Source organism: Panulirus ornatus, chromosome 43 (assembly GCF_036320965.1).
Source record: "Panulirus ornatus isolate Po-2019 chromosome 43, ASM3632096v1, whole genome shotgun sequence".
Classification (NCBI taxonomy): domain Eukaryota; kingdom Metazoa; phylum Arthropoda; class Malacostraca; order Decapoda; family Palinuridae; genus Panulirus; species Panulirus ornatus.
Genome location: NC_092266.1, coordinates 28319927 through 28338267, shown reverse-complemented (window position 1 = coordinate 28338267; position 18341 = coordinate 28319927). Strand labels below are relative to the sequence as shown.

General features: G+C 37.2%; 1 protein-coding gene across 1 annotated transcript in view; it reads right to left on the bottom strand.

The window, feature by feature from the left end:
• Positions 1-538: 538 nt before the first annotated feature.
• The window catches only part of Fkbp14 (peptidyl-prolyl cis-trans isomerase Fkb14), a 36231-nt gene continuing 18428 nt past the window's right edge, over positions 539-18341 (bottom strand). The window contains exons 3-4 of the mRNA XM_071687365.1: positions 17653-17765; positions 539-3074 (exon numbers count right to left, since the gene is read on the bottom strand). Of these exons, the coding sequence (XP_071543466.1) occupies positions 2916-3074; positions 17653-17765 (272 nt within the window). The 3' untranslated portion in view covers positions 539-2915. The remainder of the gene's footprint in view (positions 3075-17652; positions 17766-18341) is intronic.

The window sequence follows — 18341 nt, the reverse complement described above, 5'->3', positions numbered from 1 at the left end:
TATCAAATTTTTTCAGTTATTGAATGATCACAGTATCAATGAGGATTAAGTGTATAAGTGTATAAGTTCAGTATACATGTTGAAGATGTTATTATTCATTAAATCTTCCACATGTATTGGGTTTATTGTGGAAGTAATTCTCTTCTAAAGATTATGCTCAGGATTTGCTGGGTCTGCAAAAGTCCTAAAATGGCTTGGAAATTGTAATTTAGTGTGAATCTCAACCTTCTAATCTGGAAAAATGGGTCAAAAGATCAACATTCTTTGAAAATTATAATTTTTTTTGTTTACGGCAACTGTTAAATCAATAATTTGCAAGCAAGGTTACAAAGATATTATAATTATAAGGAGTTTAGCTCCTCATAACAGATAATGCATATATTCTATATGGAAGTTAACCCTTGCAGAAAAGGCTCTGAAAAATGGTCTATTCAGGCCTGAGAAAGTCTGAAAAAGGCCAGAACTTTAGCCTTTCAGATAGTTTACAAGCCTTGAGTACTGCTATGGATAATAGGAATTATTTTTGAAAATCAAATAGTAAGTTTTCAATAAAATTTACTGGTTGATAAGAGTACAAAGTTAGTATTAAAATCCAACAAGAAAATATAAATACAAATCTAAAACTTCAACATCTCTATAAATACAAAGTCACCTCGTTGGTGATGGCTAGGTTGATGCGCTAGGAATGTCTACATTCTATTCACCACTCACACAACATAACATTTTCATTTTTTCAGGAAATATCTGTCAAAACTGTGAATGTGAAGTGAGTGATGATTGATATTTAATAAGTTATGTTTTCAAGACAATAAATTAATATTTTGCAGCACAGCCTTTCAAACCTGACAGTCATTCCCTGTGAAGCATAAAGTCTCACTTCCTGATTGTTAAAATAATAAATCAAATCTTGTACTACATTTCATTGACCAGTTTTCCCCCTCACATTACTTCTATCAACTCAGTTAATTTTAATAATAAAGGTTGTTACACATCAAAATTTCCATTTGCCGAATGATGACCATATATGCCAAGGATCTGTGTGAATTATTCTAGTGATATCAAAGAGGTGAATCTGCACATATACACATCTTGTATACAGTATTACTCTTTTCTGGAATACAAGTTTATTCTGTAGTTTGGAAGCCACAGTGCTTTTGATTTTATGTATTTGGCTGAATACTGAAAAGTATTTGTATGATATAGTAGTTGCATTCATAGTTTACTGATGAAACTGTTTAAAAGGATAAATACATCTGCGTTACAGTAAAAAAATCAGTTTCCCTCTTATGAAAAGGTAATAGTGAGTTTGCATGTTACAAATGGGTCATGACTTATTGTAATGTTTTAGTGGATTAAGTCAGGGCAAAGGATGTATAATGAAATGCTTGCAATAATCTTATAAAATCCCAGACTTCAAAAAGGAAGACTTCTTAGGTGTAAAATATCATTTCCTGGAGTCATTGCAATAATACGGTAATTGAAAGCTCTTAATTATAAAAAAGTGAATTATTTGGCATATATCACATATCAACATGTTACGTTTATATACTTATTAATATCTGACATGTAGTGAGAAGAGTGTTTACTTTTGTTATTGATTCTTTACCTTGTGATATAGCAGCAGTAGAAACAGAATGAGCACATTAAGTGCAATGAGTCGGTGAATTCAAGTATGATTTTATGAAGCTATGTGCATCACTTTAGAAACTTGTAACAAACTAACAGTTCTGTCCTCTATAGTAACTTAAACCATGCTGACAAGTTTGGGGAAAAAGTTACCCAGTACTTTATGACAGTGATAATTCATTGATAAGGTGTAATAAAAATCATATAAAATATAACAACAGCTCTTAAGATTCTCTGGATAAAATTAATACTTCTGTATATTATAAAAAACACGCAATTCTAAATATCATGTGTAAAAAAATTGTGCACAAGGTCAGTCTAACATTACAACTGTACATAGCATTCAGAGCAAAGCCAGCTGGGATAAAATCAGACAGCTATAAACTATATACAACCAAAATTGATTGCACCCCATAAGCAGTTCCTCTTAAGGCTTAGCTAAATACTTAGTATCACAATAAATCTAAATTCATTAATGACCTGCTGAATAGTGAAAAAATAGTATCTATTATTGACTCTATCAACAAACTGGAAATGTGGGAGATTAAAGCCACACCATAATACAATATATAGGCCAGTGAAAGTTGGTAAAGTTTCAGGAGCCATCCTTGATCTAGTAGGTGCTGCCCCAGAAGAGATGAAGAGTGTTACAAGGGACAGAGGAATGGGAAACTTACAAGACCTTCTTGGTGTAATATTCATTACAAGTGTGCTTGAAAGTTTTACCCATTATCACATTGTTGTAGCTTTGTAAAGATTTTCATTGAAAAATGTAAAGTATATATATATATATATATATATATATATATATATATATATATATATATATATATATATATATATATATATATATATATCAATTAGATAGATTGATAGGTGTTACCAGATTCTGCCATGAGTGAGAAGTTGCCTTCGACTTGGTTGTATCATTGTCAGGGAACAAAAAGGAATACAGTCTTATCTAGGACCTTCTCACTCTAAAGGATATCATCTTTTTGCTACTTCTGTGTGGAATATAACCTTGAAGCTGAAGAAGTCCCATAAAAGGGGTCCTTGGGTTGTATAATGATATATATATATATATATATATATATATATATATATATATATATATATATATATATATATATATATATATATATATATATATATAAAACTCCTTTGGTGCATCTAATACAAAATTAGAACTCATAGCACCCATGTGAGCAAGTTGAAAAGAAAAATGTTGCACACACTTAACCCCTTTTTCGAGGGATGACAGAGGCTGCTTATGAATGGCATGCTTCTGCTTAAAGTTCATCATGCTTAGGTCCTAAGAATTCTTCATGGGAGATGAAGCCATCCCTGTCCTTGTCCTCATGATGGAAAATCTCTTCAGTGATTTTATGAGGATCTTGCCCATTTTCAATTTCTTCTTCAGGTAGCTGTGTCTTGATGTAATCTAAAACCTGAGGAGGAATATGGGGAAAGCAAACTGTAAGTGAAGAAATAATAATAATGTGTAAACAATCCAAATATGATTTACAGAATACTTTTGAACTTAAAATCATTGAAGAATGTAATAAAACAAAATACCCCCTCCTCAGAAAAAATAGAAAAAGAAATAATGTATAAAATGTAGTGTATCTAGATTTTATCAAGTATATTCAGATAGTCACATCATGGGGATCTGATGAAAGTTATCCACAGTGAATGTAATGAAGTGCAACTTTTTTCATACTCGATCGCTGTTTCCCATGTTAGCGAGGTAATGCTAGGAAACAGAGAAAGAGAAGCACATCCACTCACATACTCATACATATATATATACATATGTTCACATACATGAATATATACATATATACCTAAGGTGGAAAGATGGAGTGAAAAAGATTTTGAGTGATCGGGGCCTGAACATGGAGGAGGGTGAAAGGCAGGCAAGGAATAGAGTGAATTGGATCGATGTGGTATATCGGGGTCGACGTGCTGTCAGTGGATTGAATCAAGGCATGTAAAGCATCTGGGGTAAACCATGGAAAGTTCTGTGGGGCCTGGATGTGGAAAGGGAGCTGTGGTTTCGGGCATTATTACATGACAGCTAGAGACTGAGTGTGAACGAATGGGGCCTTTGTTGTCTTTTCCTAGCACTACCTCGCACACACGAGGGGGGATGGGGATGTTATTCCATGTGTGGCGAGGTGGTGATGGGAATAAATAAAGGCAGACAGTATGAATTATGTACATGTGTATATATGTATATGTCTGTGTGTGTATATATATATGTGTACATTGAGATGTATAGGTATGTATATTTGCGTGTGTGGACGTGTATGTATATACATGTGTATGGGGGTGGGTTGGGCCGTTTCTTTCGTCTGTTTCCTTGTGCTACCTCGCAAACGCGGGAGACAGCGACAAAGCAAAATAAATAAATAAATAAATATACCTAAATACATATACATATACATACATACATATATATAAACATGTACATATTCATACTTGCTCTCCTTCATCCATTCCTGTCGCCACCCTCTGCTACATGAAACAGGGCAAATGCATGAAGGAAATGAAAAAAAGATAACAACCCTTGCACCTTCCCCTTGACCTCCTGCTGCTCTCTCTTATACATCTCCCAATCATTTGCACTCCTTCCCTGTAAGTACCACCCAAATGCCTCTTTTATCTTTCACTTGCAACTTTACTTCTTCATCCCACCACTCATTACCCTTTCTGATCTGCCAACCTCCCACCTTTCCCATGCCACATGAATATCTTGCAAATTCACACTCAATCTCTCCTGGTATTTTTTCACACAAGTCTCCTTTCCAAGCTCATTTACTCTCACCACTCTCTTCTCCCAGAAAACTTCCACAAATCTTTACCCTCACCTCCACAAGATAGTGATCAGACATCCCAACAGCTGCTCCTCTCAGCAGATTAACATCCAAAAATCTCTCTTTCACATGCATATCAATTAGTACATAATCTAATAATACCTGTTGACCATCTATCTTACTCCCATACATATATTTGTGTATATCTCTCTCCATCCACTTTCAGTTTTACCCACATGAATCTAGAATTTTCTTCCTTATACTTTATCCACACATTCCCAGAACTCCTGCTTCAGGAGTAGTGCTACTACTTCCTGAGCTCTTGTCCTCTCACCGACCCCTTTATTTTCTCCTACGACATTTTCAAACTATTCTTCCCCTTTACCCTTGAGCTTCACTTCACTCAAGCCAGAACATCCAGATTTCTTTTCTCAAACACACCACCTATCACTTCCCACTTCTCAACTTGGTTACAAACACACACATTCAGACACCCTAGCATTCGAGGAGGATGAGCATTCCCCGCCTGGATCCTTCTGTTTCTTCTCTTAGAAATTGTAATATGATAAGGGGAGGGTTTTCATCCCCCCACTCCCACTCCCTTTTGTTGTCTTTGATGACATGTGGGGATTACAGAGGTAGAATTTTTTCTCCTCTTCCTCTTTGCTCAGGCAAAGGCAGTGGTGGAGAAACAAACTTATACAGTACTCATATTTTTGGAGGAGTGATCAACTTCACCTGTGGACTATACTCTGAGTAAACAGTATGAGGCAGATTGAAGGAGGACAATGTCAACACTTATCCTTTTTAAAGGTATGTGTACATAAATTGCTATATCAGTTCCATTAAGTGAAGGATCGTAAATTCATGATGTGAGATATAAGAATACAAGTGTCTGGTAGGATTTCTGATACTGAAGGGAGCTCTTGTGTTTATTACCAACCAAGACTAAGCTAAGCAAATTATTGTGAGGTTGGCAGTTTACTATATAGTATTAATGGGGCATGAGATGACAGCTGTGTGACTGATACATGCAAAGTGAACAAATATGAGTAAATAATGTACATTAAGAGAGCAGTGATTAGTGTTGCTGACTGTGGGTCATACATGGACCTGTGGTCAACTGGCAGCCAACCCAGCTCCTCATCCTCCCCTTGGGGCTGGTAAATAAATAATAATCTCTTCAATTAACATAACATTGACCATTGTAAGCATCACATATTAAATACACGACATTCATTCTCCACATCAATATCAAATACAAATGCAAGACAACAAATTAAATGCCCTTGGAACTCTAACTGGCATCAGATTTGGACAAGAAAAAGAATCCCTCCACATCTTATGCAAACAATTCATCTGCTTCACTTTAAACTATGCCCCACATGCCAGGTCTTCCACCCTTTTGTAAGCAAAAATAACAAAGCTGCAAACCACATATAAGAGTGCACTCTGAACAATCATTAGCTTCTTAGCAATCATAAACACTCAGTAACTTTAATGTGAAAAAAAATCTTCTAAATACAGATCCATCTTAACATACTTGGCACCCAGTCATATGAAACTGCACTAAACTGACCGCTCCCACTCAAACCACTCTGTAAATAACTCCCAACCTCCAAGTACAAATAAAAAACTTACCCCTGTCTCACACAGCAGTAACATCAACTCACAGTTCCCCCAATCCTCAACAAATATAATAATAACAGAACTGAACACACTATAATAACCCTACAAGCACTAAACAACCAACTAACAACTAAGTCGTAAAATATGACCCACCAGACATATACCCATTAGAAATGACACTCCCAAAACAAACACAACTCACACTACCACTATGCACTTGGCCTCATCTATTTCTACAAACACGATTTCAACATTTCTGCCCATGAAGAATTGCCCTGCACTCTCAGCACATAGACACACACATAACATCACAATACTTCATGACCTATGGTCGTAAGTAATGGAATTGGCCAGCTTCCTGAGTGCTCCAGGAGCTCTTAAGGAATGAAGGGACTCCTCAGGTAGGAAGTAAGTATATGTGTGTATGTGTGTGTGTGTATATATATATATATATATATATATATATATATATATATATATATATATATATATTTTTTTTTTCTTAAACTATTCGCCATTTCCTGCGTTAGCGAGGTAGTGTTAAGAACAGAGGACTGGGCCTTTTTTGGAATATCCTCACCTGGCCCCCTCTGTTCCTTCTTTTGGAAAATTGAAAAAAAAAAAAATGAGAGGGGAGGATTTCCAGCCCCCCTCTCCCTCCCCTTTTAGTCGCCTTCTACGACACGCAGGGAATACGTGGGAAGTATTCTTAATCCCCTATCCCCAGGGATAACATATATATATATATATATATATATATATATATATATATATATATATATATATATATATATATATATGTATCATCCCTGGGGATAGGGGAGAAAGAATACTTCCCACGTATTCCCTGCGTGTCGTAGAAGGCGACTAAAAGGGGAGGGAGCGGGGGGCTGGAAATCCTCCCCTCTCAATTTTTTTTAATTTTCCAAAAGAAGGAACAGAGAAGGGGGCCAGGTGAGGATATTCCCTCAGTGGCCCAGTTCTCTGTTCTTAACGCTACCTCGCTAACGCGGGAAATGGCGAAGTTTGAAAAAAAAAAAAAGAATATATGTATATATATATATAGGGAGAATAAAAAGATGTTTTGGAAGGAGGTAAATAAAGTGCGTAAGACAAGAGAACAAATGGGAACATTGGTGAAGGGAGCAAGCGAGGAAGTGATAACAGATAGTAATAGAGTGAGGAGATGGAGTGAGTATTTTGAAGGTTTGTTGAATGTGTTTGATGATAGAGCGGCAGATGTGGGGTGTTTTGGTTGGGGTGGTGTACGAAGTGAGAGGGTCAGGGATAATGATTTGGTGGAGAGAGAAGAAGTAGTGAAAGCTTTATGGAAGATGAAATCCGGCAAGGTGGCAGATTTGGATGGTATTGCGGAGGAATTTATTAAAAAATGGGGTGACTGTGTTGTTGATTGGTTGGTAAAGATATTCATTGTATGTATGGACCATGGTGAAATGCCTGAGGATTGGCAGAATGCATGCATAGTGCTATTGTACAAAGGCAAAGGGAATAAAGGTGAGTGTTCAAACTACAGAGGCATAAGTTTGTTGAGTATTCCTGGGAAATTATATGGGAGGATATTGATTGAGAGGGTGAAGGCATGTACAGAGCACTAGATTGGGGATGAGCAGTGTGGTTTCCAAAGTGATAGGGGATGTGAGGATCAGGTGTTTGCTTTGAAGAATGCATGTGAGAAATACTTAGAAAAACAAATGGATCTGTATGTAGCATTTATGGATCTGGAGAGGGCATATGGTAGGGTTGATACAGATGCTTTGTGGAAGCTTTTAAGAGTATATGGTGTGGGAGGTAAGTTGCTAGAAGCAGTGAAAAGTTTTTACCAAGGATGTAAGGCATGTATGAGTAGGAAGAGAGGATAATGACTGGTTCCCAGTGAAGGTCAGTCTGCTGCAGGGTTGTGTGATGTCCCCATGGCTGTTTAATTTGTTTATAGATGGGTTGGTTAGGGAAATGAATGCAAGAGTTTTGGAGAGAGGGGTAAGTATGCAATCTGTTGTGGATGAGAGGCCCTAGGAAGTGAGTCAGTTGTTGTTCGTAGATGATACAGCTCTAATGGCTGATTCCAGTGAGAAACTGCAGAGGTTGGTGACTGAGTTTGGAAAAGTGTGAGAAAGGAGAAAGTTGAGAATAATTGTGAATAAGAGCAAGATTATTTTCAGTAGAGTGGAGGGACAAGTTAATTGGGATGTAAGATTGAACGGAGAAAAATTGGAGGAAGTAAAGTGCTTTAGATATCTGGGAGTGGACTTAGCAGTGGTTGGAACCATGGAAGTGGAAGTGAATCACAGGGTTGGAGAGGGGATGAGGGTTCTGGGAGTGATGAAGAATGAGTGGAAGAAGAGAATGTTATCTCAGAGAGCAAAAATGGGTATGTTTGAAGGAATAGTAGTTCCAACAATGTTGTATGGTTCCGAGGCATGGGCTATAGGCAGGGTTGTGTAGAGGAGGGTGGATGTGTTGGAAATGAAATGTTTGACGAGAATACGTGGTGTGAGGTGGTTTGATCGAGTAAGTAATGAAAGGGTAAGAGAGATGTTTGAAAATAAAAAGTGTGGTTGAAAGAGCAGAAGAGGGTGTGTTGAAATGGTTTGGACATATGGAGAGAATGAGTGAGGAAAGATTGACAAAGAGGATATATGTGTCAGAGGTGGAGGGAATAAGAAGTAGAAGACCAAATTGGAGGTGGAAGGATGGAGTGAAAAAGATTTTGAGCGATCAGGGCCTGAACATATAGGAGGGTGAGAGGCGCGCAAGGAATAGAGTGAATTGGAACAACGTGGTATACCAGGAATTGACATGGAAAGTTTTGTGGGGCCTGGATGTGGAAAGGGAGCTTTGGTTTCAGTGCATTACACGTGACAGCTAGAGACTGAGTGTGAACAAATGTGGCCTTTTCTTGTCTGTTTTCCTGGTGCTACCTCGCTGGAGGGGGGGGTAGTGACACTGTTTCCTGTTTTTACTCCACTGTGCATATACACACAAACACACACACACACAAACACTAGCCTAACAGTGGTATTTATTCATGTGATGGGGATGTGACAGACACAGACAGCTGCTACACAGCAGTTACTCATTACGAAACAAAAAACACAGTTATTCATCCATAGATGAAAATCGTTATCTGTATTACCTAACTGCAGTTAACGAATAATGTCCTCTAATTGCAGTTCATATATTTTTACCAAGTGACATCATATCAAACAAGCAGTGAAGATAAGCTGACCACACACATATGATGAGCTTGCACACCCTGTTGTTTGACATTGCAAGTCATGTTAAAGTTGCTTTTTGTATTACAGTACAATGTATGCATTCAAAGTCATATTGTTAATGGATATTCATACAGTTCTAGTATAGGAAATTGTGATGTTCAAGGAATTTAATTTTGGGAGCTGGCTCCAGGAGGAAGTACCTCACTCATTAGGTTCACAGTTAATCATATCAGAGAGAGCATTCCTTACTCCTCCAGGTTGTTAGTTCTTGAAAGGACAGGCAATAGTGGGTATGATAGAGAGTAAATAGGCACTGAGTGCACTTGAAGACAAAATTAAACATTTTTTATTAATGATGTTACATATAATTTAATGATCAAATCCTTTTTATTTGTTCCCATGTCAGCTGTAGCAAATGGGATGGACAAACAAATACTAGTAGCTAAAGTAATGTACAGTAAGATTCAGTGTTATACTTTGAAGAAATTTTCACTCTAGTAGATTTGAAAACAACCCAAAAAAATTTCAAAGTGGGTAGAAGCGATCAAATATACAATATATAAGGTAGATGGACATACATCAATATAGATATTTTACCACAAAATGAGAAAAATTTTCGGGAAGGCATATTTAATGCTGGTGTAACATGAGCTGAATCAAGTACTGTACTAGTACAATAAGAATCACTGAACTGTAAATACAAAAGGGAATTAAAAGGTTTCTGAGTGTGGGATGAGGAGGAGGAGTTACTTGGTTAGTGAACTACTGTGAACTACTAACCATAGAATTCCATTGTTAATTTTGAATATATCATTGTAATCAGAAAATGTGGTGGTGGAGTGGGATGGGGTGGAATGATAGTTGCTGTAAGAGAGGTGCACTTGGGTAGTCTGTGTCACCCCTTGAATTATCTGATTCAAGAACTGTTTCAAGTGGAGGTGGAGAAGTCTGCATTGTCTTTTGAAGAAATTATCCAATTTTAGCTATGTAAACTGCCTCTTTCTCTGTTTGCAAAGCTCCATATAACTATGTGAAAAATTCTTTAGCTATCCAGAAAACTAAAGACCTTGTATAGGTATTAGGAAATTCCATAACCTTATATAGGTATTAAGAAATTCTAATTGTATAGTTATTTGTGGTAGGGAGTCTTTTTCCCCTTTCCCTTTGGAATTTTTCTGCTCCAAATGCTTGAATTCCTCACTGGTCAAGTCCTCAGAATGTGCTTCAGGCAACTCAGACATATCTTGTTCTTCAATTCTTCAAAGCCAAAATTGGCTTGTCACAACTGTCTCCTAGCTTTTGGGTATTGTTTATGCATGTCCAAACCCTGGAAACTACGCACACACTCAGGTTATACCTTACCCCCAAACACCATTCTTATTAAGGGTGTGACTTCCTTTACTTCTTTTCATGAGACAGTGATGTTGTTTACACCATTCATAATGCTATAATGCTTCCACCATTCCTTCCCTAATCAAAGGCTTACCATCCCCACTAGTACCATTAAGGAATTGGTGGAATGGCCTCTGGTAATATACCTTGAGGCAGGAGTCATGCCTTGATCCATGGACTGAATCTGGAAGTTATCTTCTGGGTGATATGCCAACCTAATATATGGATTTATCACAGTTAAATGTTCTGGATGGTCTTGTGCACTGTCAAGAATATGCATTATTTTACTGACTGAGTTTGTCCTTGCACAGTAGTGCTTTACAGCTGGACTGAGAGACCTGACTAATCACTTATGAAAATTATTTTCAGCGACTGAAAGTCCACTTGATAGAATATTAAATTACAGGAAATGCACACTTTACCTGCCCATGGGATTTTCTGAAAGAAACACTAGCATGGGCTGAAGCTTAAAAACTTCCAATGGACATCCTCCTACGAGATGCTTAAAGATCTTTGGGTGCCTTAACTCAGAACTCTTTTTACCCTTGCTAATAATGTCTCAGCTAGGATTCATATTCAGTATATTCCTGTCTCATCATCATGAACCACCTGTTCAGGTGTATTACCTTCTTTATCAAAAATGTTTTTCAGATAATCAGGGAGTCAATGTGCTGTCTCAGTATCAGTAATGACAGTCTTCCCAGTCATAGGGGTTATATGCAAGGTTTAGCGTCTTTGAAACTTCTGAAAGCACTCCTTACACCAGAAATTTTTCAGAGTTTTCTCATTTTATTCATCCTTGAAATTATTATATAATGGCTTGTCCACCTCCTAAATAATGGTAATTTTTATCAGTATGGTCCTTTGATTCTGGTCTTTTGTCTAGAGATTCAATAGGTTTTCCATTGTTTCCATCATATCACTCCTCTTCTTTTATACTATCGTAGCAGTTCATAAAATGCCAAACAAATTAAACCATATTTTATCTTACTTGTCAAATAATGGCCACAGTTAGGTGCAGGAGACCCAAAGACTTGCTTATACCCATGAGTTTTTAGATTTTTAAAATTTTGGTGCTATCAGTGGCTCATTCTGTAATCGGTAGCACATGAGAATTAAAGAGGTTATGAAGGGTCTTTGTCAAACTCCAGTGGGCAGATAATTATGACATAATTTGTTAACAAATTTTTTCATTTTATTGTCTCTTATATAGCAAATTTGTCTACTAGATGCCACAAGTAAATACAGTATGAGATTTTCAAGTATATTATAATTTACAATAAGATATTATGAGAAACTGCAGAAGCCGGTGACTGAGTTTGGTAAAGTGTGTGAAAGAAGAAAGCTGAGAGTAAATGTGAATAAGAGCAAGGTTATTAGGTACAGTAGGGTTGAGGAACAAGTCAATTGGGAGGTAAGTTTGAATAGAGAAAAATTGGAGGAAGTGAAGTGTTTTAGATATCTAAGAGTGGATTTGGCAGCGGATGGAACCATGGAAGCGGAAGAGAGTCACAGGGTGGGGGAGGGGGCGAAAGTTCTGGGAGCATTGAAAAATGTGTGGAAGGCGAGAACATTATCTCAGAAAGCAAAAATGGGTATGTTTGAAAGAATAGTGGTTCCAACAATGTAATATGGTTGCGAGGTGTAGGCTATAGATAGAGTTGTGCTGAGGAGGGTGGATGTTTTGGAAATGAGATGTTTCAGGACAATATGTGGTGTGAGGTGGTTTGATTGAGTAAGTAATGAAGGGGTAAGAGAGATGTGTGGTAATAAAAAGAGCGTGGTTGAGAGAGCAGAAGAGGGTGTTTTGAAATGGTTTGGTCACATGGAGAGAATGAGTGAGGAAAGATTGACCAAGAGGATATATGTGTCGGAGGTGGAGGGAACGAGGAGAAGTGGGAGACCAAATTGGAGGTGGAAAGATGGAGTGAAAAAGATTTTGTGTGATCGGGGCCTGAACATGCAGGAGGGTGAAAGGAGGGCAAGGAATAGAGTGAATTGGATCGATGTGGTATACCGGGGTTGACGTGCTGTCAGTGGATTGAATCAGGGCATGTGAAGCGTCTGGGGTAAACCATGGAAAGTTGTGTGGGGCCTGGATGTGGAAAGGGAGCTGTGGTTTCAGGCATTATTGCATGACAGCTAGAGACTGAGAGTGAACGAATGGGGCCTTTGTTGTCTTTTCCTAGTGCTACCTCGCACACATGAGGGGGGAGGGGGATGGTATTCCATGTGTGGCAAGGTGGCGATGGGAATGAATAAAGGCAGACAGTGTGAATTGTGTGCATGGGTATATATGTATGTGTCTGTGTGTGTATATATATGTGTACATTGAGATGTATAGGTAAGTATATTTGCGTGTGTGGACGTGTATGTATATACATTGTGTATGGGGGTGGGTTGGGCCATTTCTTTCGTCTGTTTCCTTGCGCTACCTCGCAAACGCAGGAGACAGCGACAAAGCAAAATAAAATACAAATATATGGATAGAGTTGTGCGCAGGAGGATGGATGTGCTGGAAATGAGATGTTTGAGGACAATGTGTGGTGTGAGGTGGTTTGATCGAGTAAGTAACGTAAGGGTAAGAGAGATGTGTGGAAATAAAAAGAGCGTGGTTGAGAGAGCAGAAGAGGGTGTTTTGAAATGGTTTGGGCACATGGAGTGAATGAGTGAGGAAAGATTGACCAAGAGGATATATGTGTCGAAGGTGGAGGGAACGAGGAGAAGTGGGAGACCAAATTGGAGGTGGAAAGATGGAGTGAAAAAGATTTTGTGTGATCGGGGCCTGAACATGCAGGAGGGTGAAAGGAGGGCAAGGAATAGAGTGAATTGGAGCGATGTGGTATACCGGGGTTGACGTGCTGTCAGTGGATTGAATCAAGGCATGTGTATGGGGGTGGGTTGAGCCATTTCTTTCGTCTGTTTCCTTGCACTACCTCACAAACGCGGGAGACAGCGACAAAGCAAAAAAAAAATATATATATATATATATATATATATATATATATACATTGAAATGTATAGGTATGTATATATGCGTGTGTGGATGTGTATGTATATATATGTATATGTTGAAATGTATAGGTATGTATATGTGTGTGTGTGTGGACGTGTATGTATATACATGTGCATGTGCGTGGGTTGGGCCATTCTTTCATCTGTTTCCTTGTGCTACCTCGCTGACACGGGAGACAGCAACAAAATATAATAAAAAAAAGAAAAAAAAAGAAAAAAAAGATATGCCATTTCAAGCTGGATTTCTTTGAAGTTGTCTCTAATACATTCTATTTGTTAACAGGCTAAGACATAGATTTCTAGTGTGTGTCCATATCTCTCGCCATAAACTCTACTTGTTACATGATTAACATCTTGAGACAGGTCAAAACACCAGTAGTACCTATAACCTAACATTCATCTAACTATAACAATATCTTGTTGTCTACTGATCTTGTTACTTTCTTCATATACATGGTTTAATTGACACATTTCATTGTGATGGGAAAGAGATGTACTTATACCTACTTACAATCATCTATTTGCTTCAAATGAAACTGTTAGTTCCTTCTTAATTACAGTTTTACAACAAATAATCAACTACTCTGTTTTTTTCAACAGCCTTTATATCAAAAGAAAATTTGGGCAAACCTTAAAATTCATCATACTCTCATAGACCTACTGTATATAAGAGGGAATCCATAACAATTTGATTTGAATTCCTTGACCAGTAATACTTGCATAGCTGTATCTGGCTTCAAGGTCAAGTATTTTACATTCAGATCTAAAGGTATTTAGGGCAAGTTGTGGGGTCCAGGAATCAGGGATAATTAAACAGTTTATCGTGATTTCTGCTAAATTCAGAGCAATGAACATTGTGGACAATCAAGTTTGTAGTTGTAGACAATTAGTTTGGTAGTGTAGATGCCCAGTTGTTTATTCTAACATTTTTCCCTTGTCTGTTACCATTAAGGTGGATAACAACGGCAGCACTTCTAGCCCTCCCAGTGGCAGAGATGAAGAGCAATCAGTATAAATGTACTACATTCTGTAGAGACAACATTGCCTGAATCACCATGTACAGGTGTCAGTCCTATCAAAAAAATGATAAAACTAGATTTTCCTCATTCTTTCTGAATGTCGAGTGATTTACTGTTGTTGGGATGTCAAGTATATTTCTTAAGGTTTTATTATTCATTTTCAAGTTTATTTATACCTTTACTGTTATTGAAGACCAAAGCTGGTGTGCAATAACCAATTAGCAAACCTATATATCACATATGTCACATATATCTTTTTTGCAATTCTGACATTAAATTTCTTGCCATTATCTAACCTTCTCAGCAACTTTAATTTCACATCTTAATTGATGACCTTTTGTAATTTACTCTTGATTAAATGGTTATTTTTGCTTTGGAGACAGGAATTAATGGATAAAAGCACAAACTAATTGTGGTGAAAACAATCACTGACTGAAATGTGACTTTGTTTAGAACCTGATCACCAAAAGATGAGATAAGAATTACAAAGTATTTTGCTGTGGTGTCACAATAAAATGCATGATGAGTAAAAAATCTAAAAATTTCCTAAAATATTTCTTCATCAACCATCAAATGTCATTTGGCATCATTTGATGATTTTCATACCAAATACTGGGAACCAACGTGTGAGTGCTAGTTTTCACAGGCTTATTTTGAACCACCAATAATTTGATATTTTTGTGGTTACAAAGACTCAATCTCTGGAAATAATTCTGGAGTGTTCAGATTTATTCATTCAAATGCAAGCATCTGTAAATCTCATGAAATATGATTTGAAGGTTCAGGGTCTGAACATGCAGAAGGATGCAAGGTGTGCAAGAGATTGAGCAAATTGGAGTAGTTTGGTTTACAGGGGACAAAGTGCTGTTGCTGGGCTGAACCAGGGAATATGAACCAGTTGAGGGAAACCACAGAAAGGTTTGTGGGAGCTGATTATGGATAGGTTCTGGTTTTAGTCCATTATTCATATGACAGCAAAAGAGTGGATGTGAGTGAATGAGGCCATATCTTCATCTGTTCATGGCAGTAATACAGGAAATGGCAGATATATAAGATTTTTTGTAAATATGTAAACACTAACCATATGCAGTGGTGAGTGTCATTTAGTGAATGAAGGTCATTCAATTCAACCAATTGCTGCCTTCACTAGGGAAATTTCACATTATCTTTAGGAATATCTAATGGCCATTTAAGGTATAACTCACATGTTTCTGTATATCCTTTGTGTTTACATGTCTTCCTATCATAAAAAGTGATAAGCACACTTACTGAATTTTTTGTCAGATGGCCTTCCCACACTTTCCTTCATCCCCTCCTCGCCCCATCTGCCATCCCTTGCCAGAGGCTTTCCTTGGTAACTTTGGCACTATACTGTAGCCATTCAAATTTTAGTAACTCACTCTTATCTTGTAAGTATCCTTTACTTGTATTTCTTTATTTCATAATGGGAAACAGAAAATCAAGACTGGTATTTGTCCAGTTTGTGAGGAACTTTCTGCAGTTCATCCAACATTAAATAATTAAAGGAAAAACAGAATTGCAGTAGTTATAAGAAAAAAGTTGTTTCTCAAATCTGTTCACAACTGCAAGGACTGTCATCTAATTCTTATATGTCTTATGTGTAAAATGTCATATTATGAGACATTATTATGTGGAGGATGTTGGTATCTTTATTTTCCCTTGTAACCTTTTTCAAATTTTTCTTAAAGTCTCCATCTTGAAACACCTCCATACAAATTGAAAGAAACTTTCTTTACCAGAAAAACCACTGTACATCTCAGTAAAACTCTTGTGGTATTCTTTTCCTTACATCAGGTCCCCACTATACGAGTGTCTGAGTTACGTGTATTGGATTATATAAATGAGTGAATCTATTACCAATAAATCTAATATGTATGTAAGGTGGAAATCCACTTATATAAGTGGGTACATATTCAAGTTCACCATGCAAACTACTTCCACCTGTGTACTGAAGCTTGCTTAAGCAGCCAGTGCCATCTATGATATGAAATCACTAATTTTGCTCTGCTGTGCATGTATTCATCTAACACCTCTGTTTCAATATGTTGATCTTTGTATACATGTGCAACTTGTAGTGAGTGATCTGAGCTACAGTTTTGCTGACTTATTGCAAGTCTTAGTAACTTGTTGACCAACCTTTGTCATGAATTACATGAGTCCTGGTAGTTCTTCTTTGTGTACTACCCCTCTCAACAAAAAGTGGCAGAGGCCACTTAAAAGTTAAACTACTTTTAATAAAGAGACATGAGAGTGGCTAGAGACTGTCTAGAATTGCTGAGGTGCATGAACTTAATTAGCTCAACTGTGTGCTCTGTTCTTACAAAACCTAGACTATGATGAGATGACTTAGCTATGGACACATAAATTGAGTGACCTGAAACTTTTGTCAGAGTGACTTAGGAACAAAAACAGTGTTTAAAAGTAACAAATAAAAATATTGAGAACCTAACCATCTCACTACCTCCACCATCAGCCAGTCTTCAATTTTGTGGCAAGTATAGAAATGTTTTGATACTTTGTAACCATGTCATAATAATTATTTATTAATCTCATGTATTTTATGAAACTTTCTTTCTAAGGCAAATATATAATATAGTTTGTGTAATTATTAAGTTTAGAAAACTGACTGTTACTCCAGTACCCATAGGCAGGAATGCCACCCCCTCCCCTTATTCTGTACTTCTAAAAGGGAAAAATAAGTTCTGATTCATGAGCAGTTTTCTAAGAATGTAACCCACTGGCATAGTGAGGACCAAATGTATTACTTTTCAAAATGATAACTCTTAAGCTCTAACAGTAATAATGTTAAGCTGAGAGGGAAGCAAAAAGAGTGATGGCAGCTGCATGGATCCATGACTGCAGGCACATCACCTTATTACCACCACTGCCATTTCTTACCTCCTCCTTAGATAGGTGGTTGTCATCATCACCATCGATCTGCTTGAATACATTGACTACTGGTGGGGCATCACCAATGGAAAGGAGCTCAACCTCAAACACCAGTGTGGCATCTGTGGATATAGGGATTCATCAGAACAAGGATGGAAATAATAATGAAAACTGCTGCTATCACTCATTAAGAAAGGGCATGATTTAATACTTAGACTCACAAGTAAAAAATTTCATCTGGAAAATCAGGTTTTCATAGTGCAATTTGATGTCTTAAATCCAGCAACCTTGGGCCAGATTATGGAATTTACTAGAATATGGGTATCAACATTACCAAAAAGGAACCTGACAGCAGAATAGCATATCATACATTAACCAGTGGAATTTTAGTATCCCAGTACATAGCTTCATTTAAGTTTTAAGCATTGCTGGACTTTTTAAGAATTCTTCCATGTCCACAGTCCCAAAACATTCAGTGTGGACTAAGGTAGCAGTAGTACATAGATAGTGCCAAGACAACAGAGTGACACTTTCTAGAAACACAAGTGCATAATATGGGACTTACCAAAGTTTGGAATCATGGACTGGAGACTAAAGTGTACAAGTAACATTACTAAGTGTAGAAAAAAAAATGTAATGGTTTCCTGAACAAGGAAGAAGAATATACATATAACTGAAAAGAATGTTGTGGACAAGGT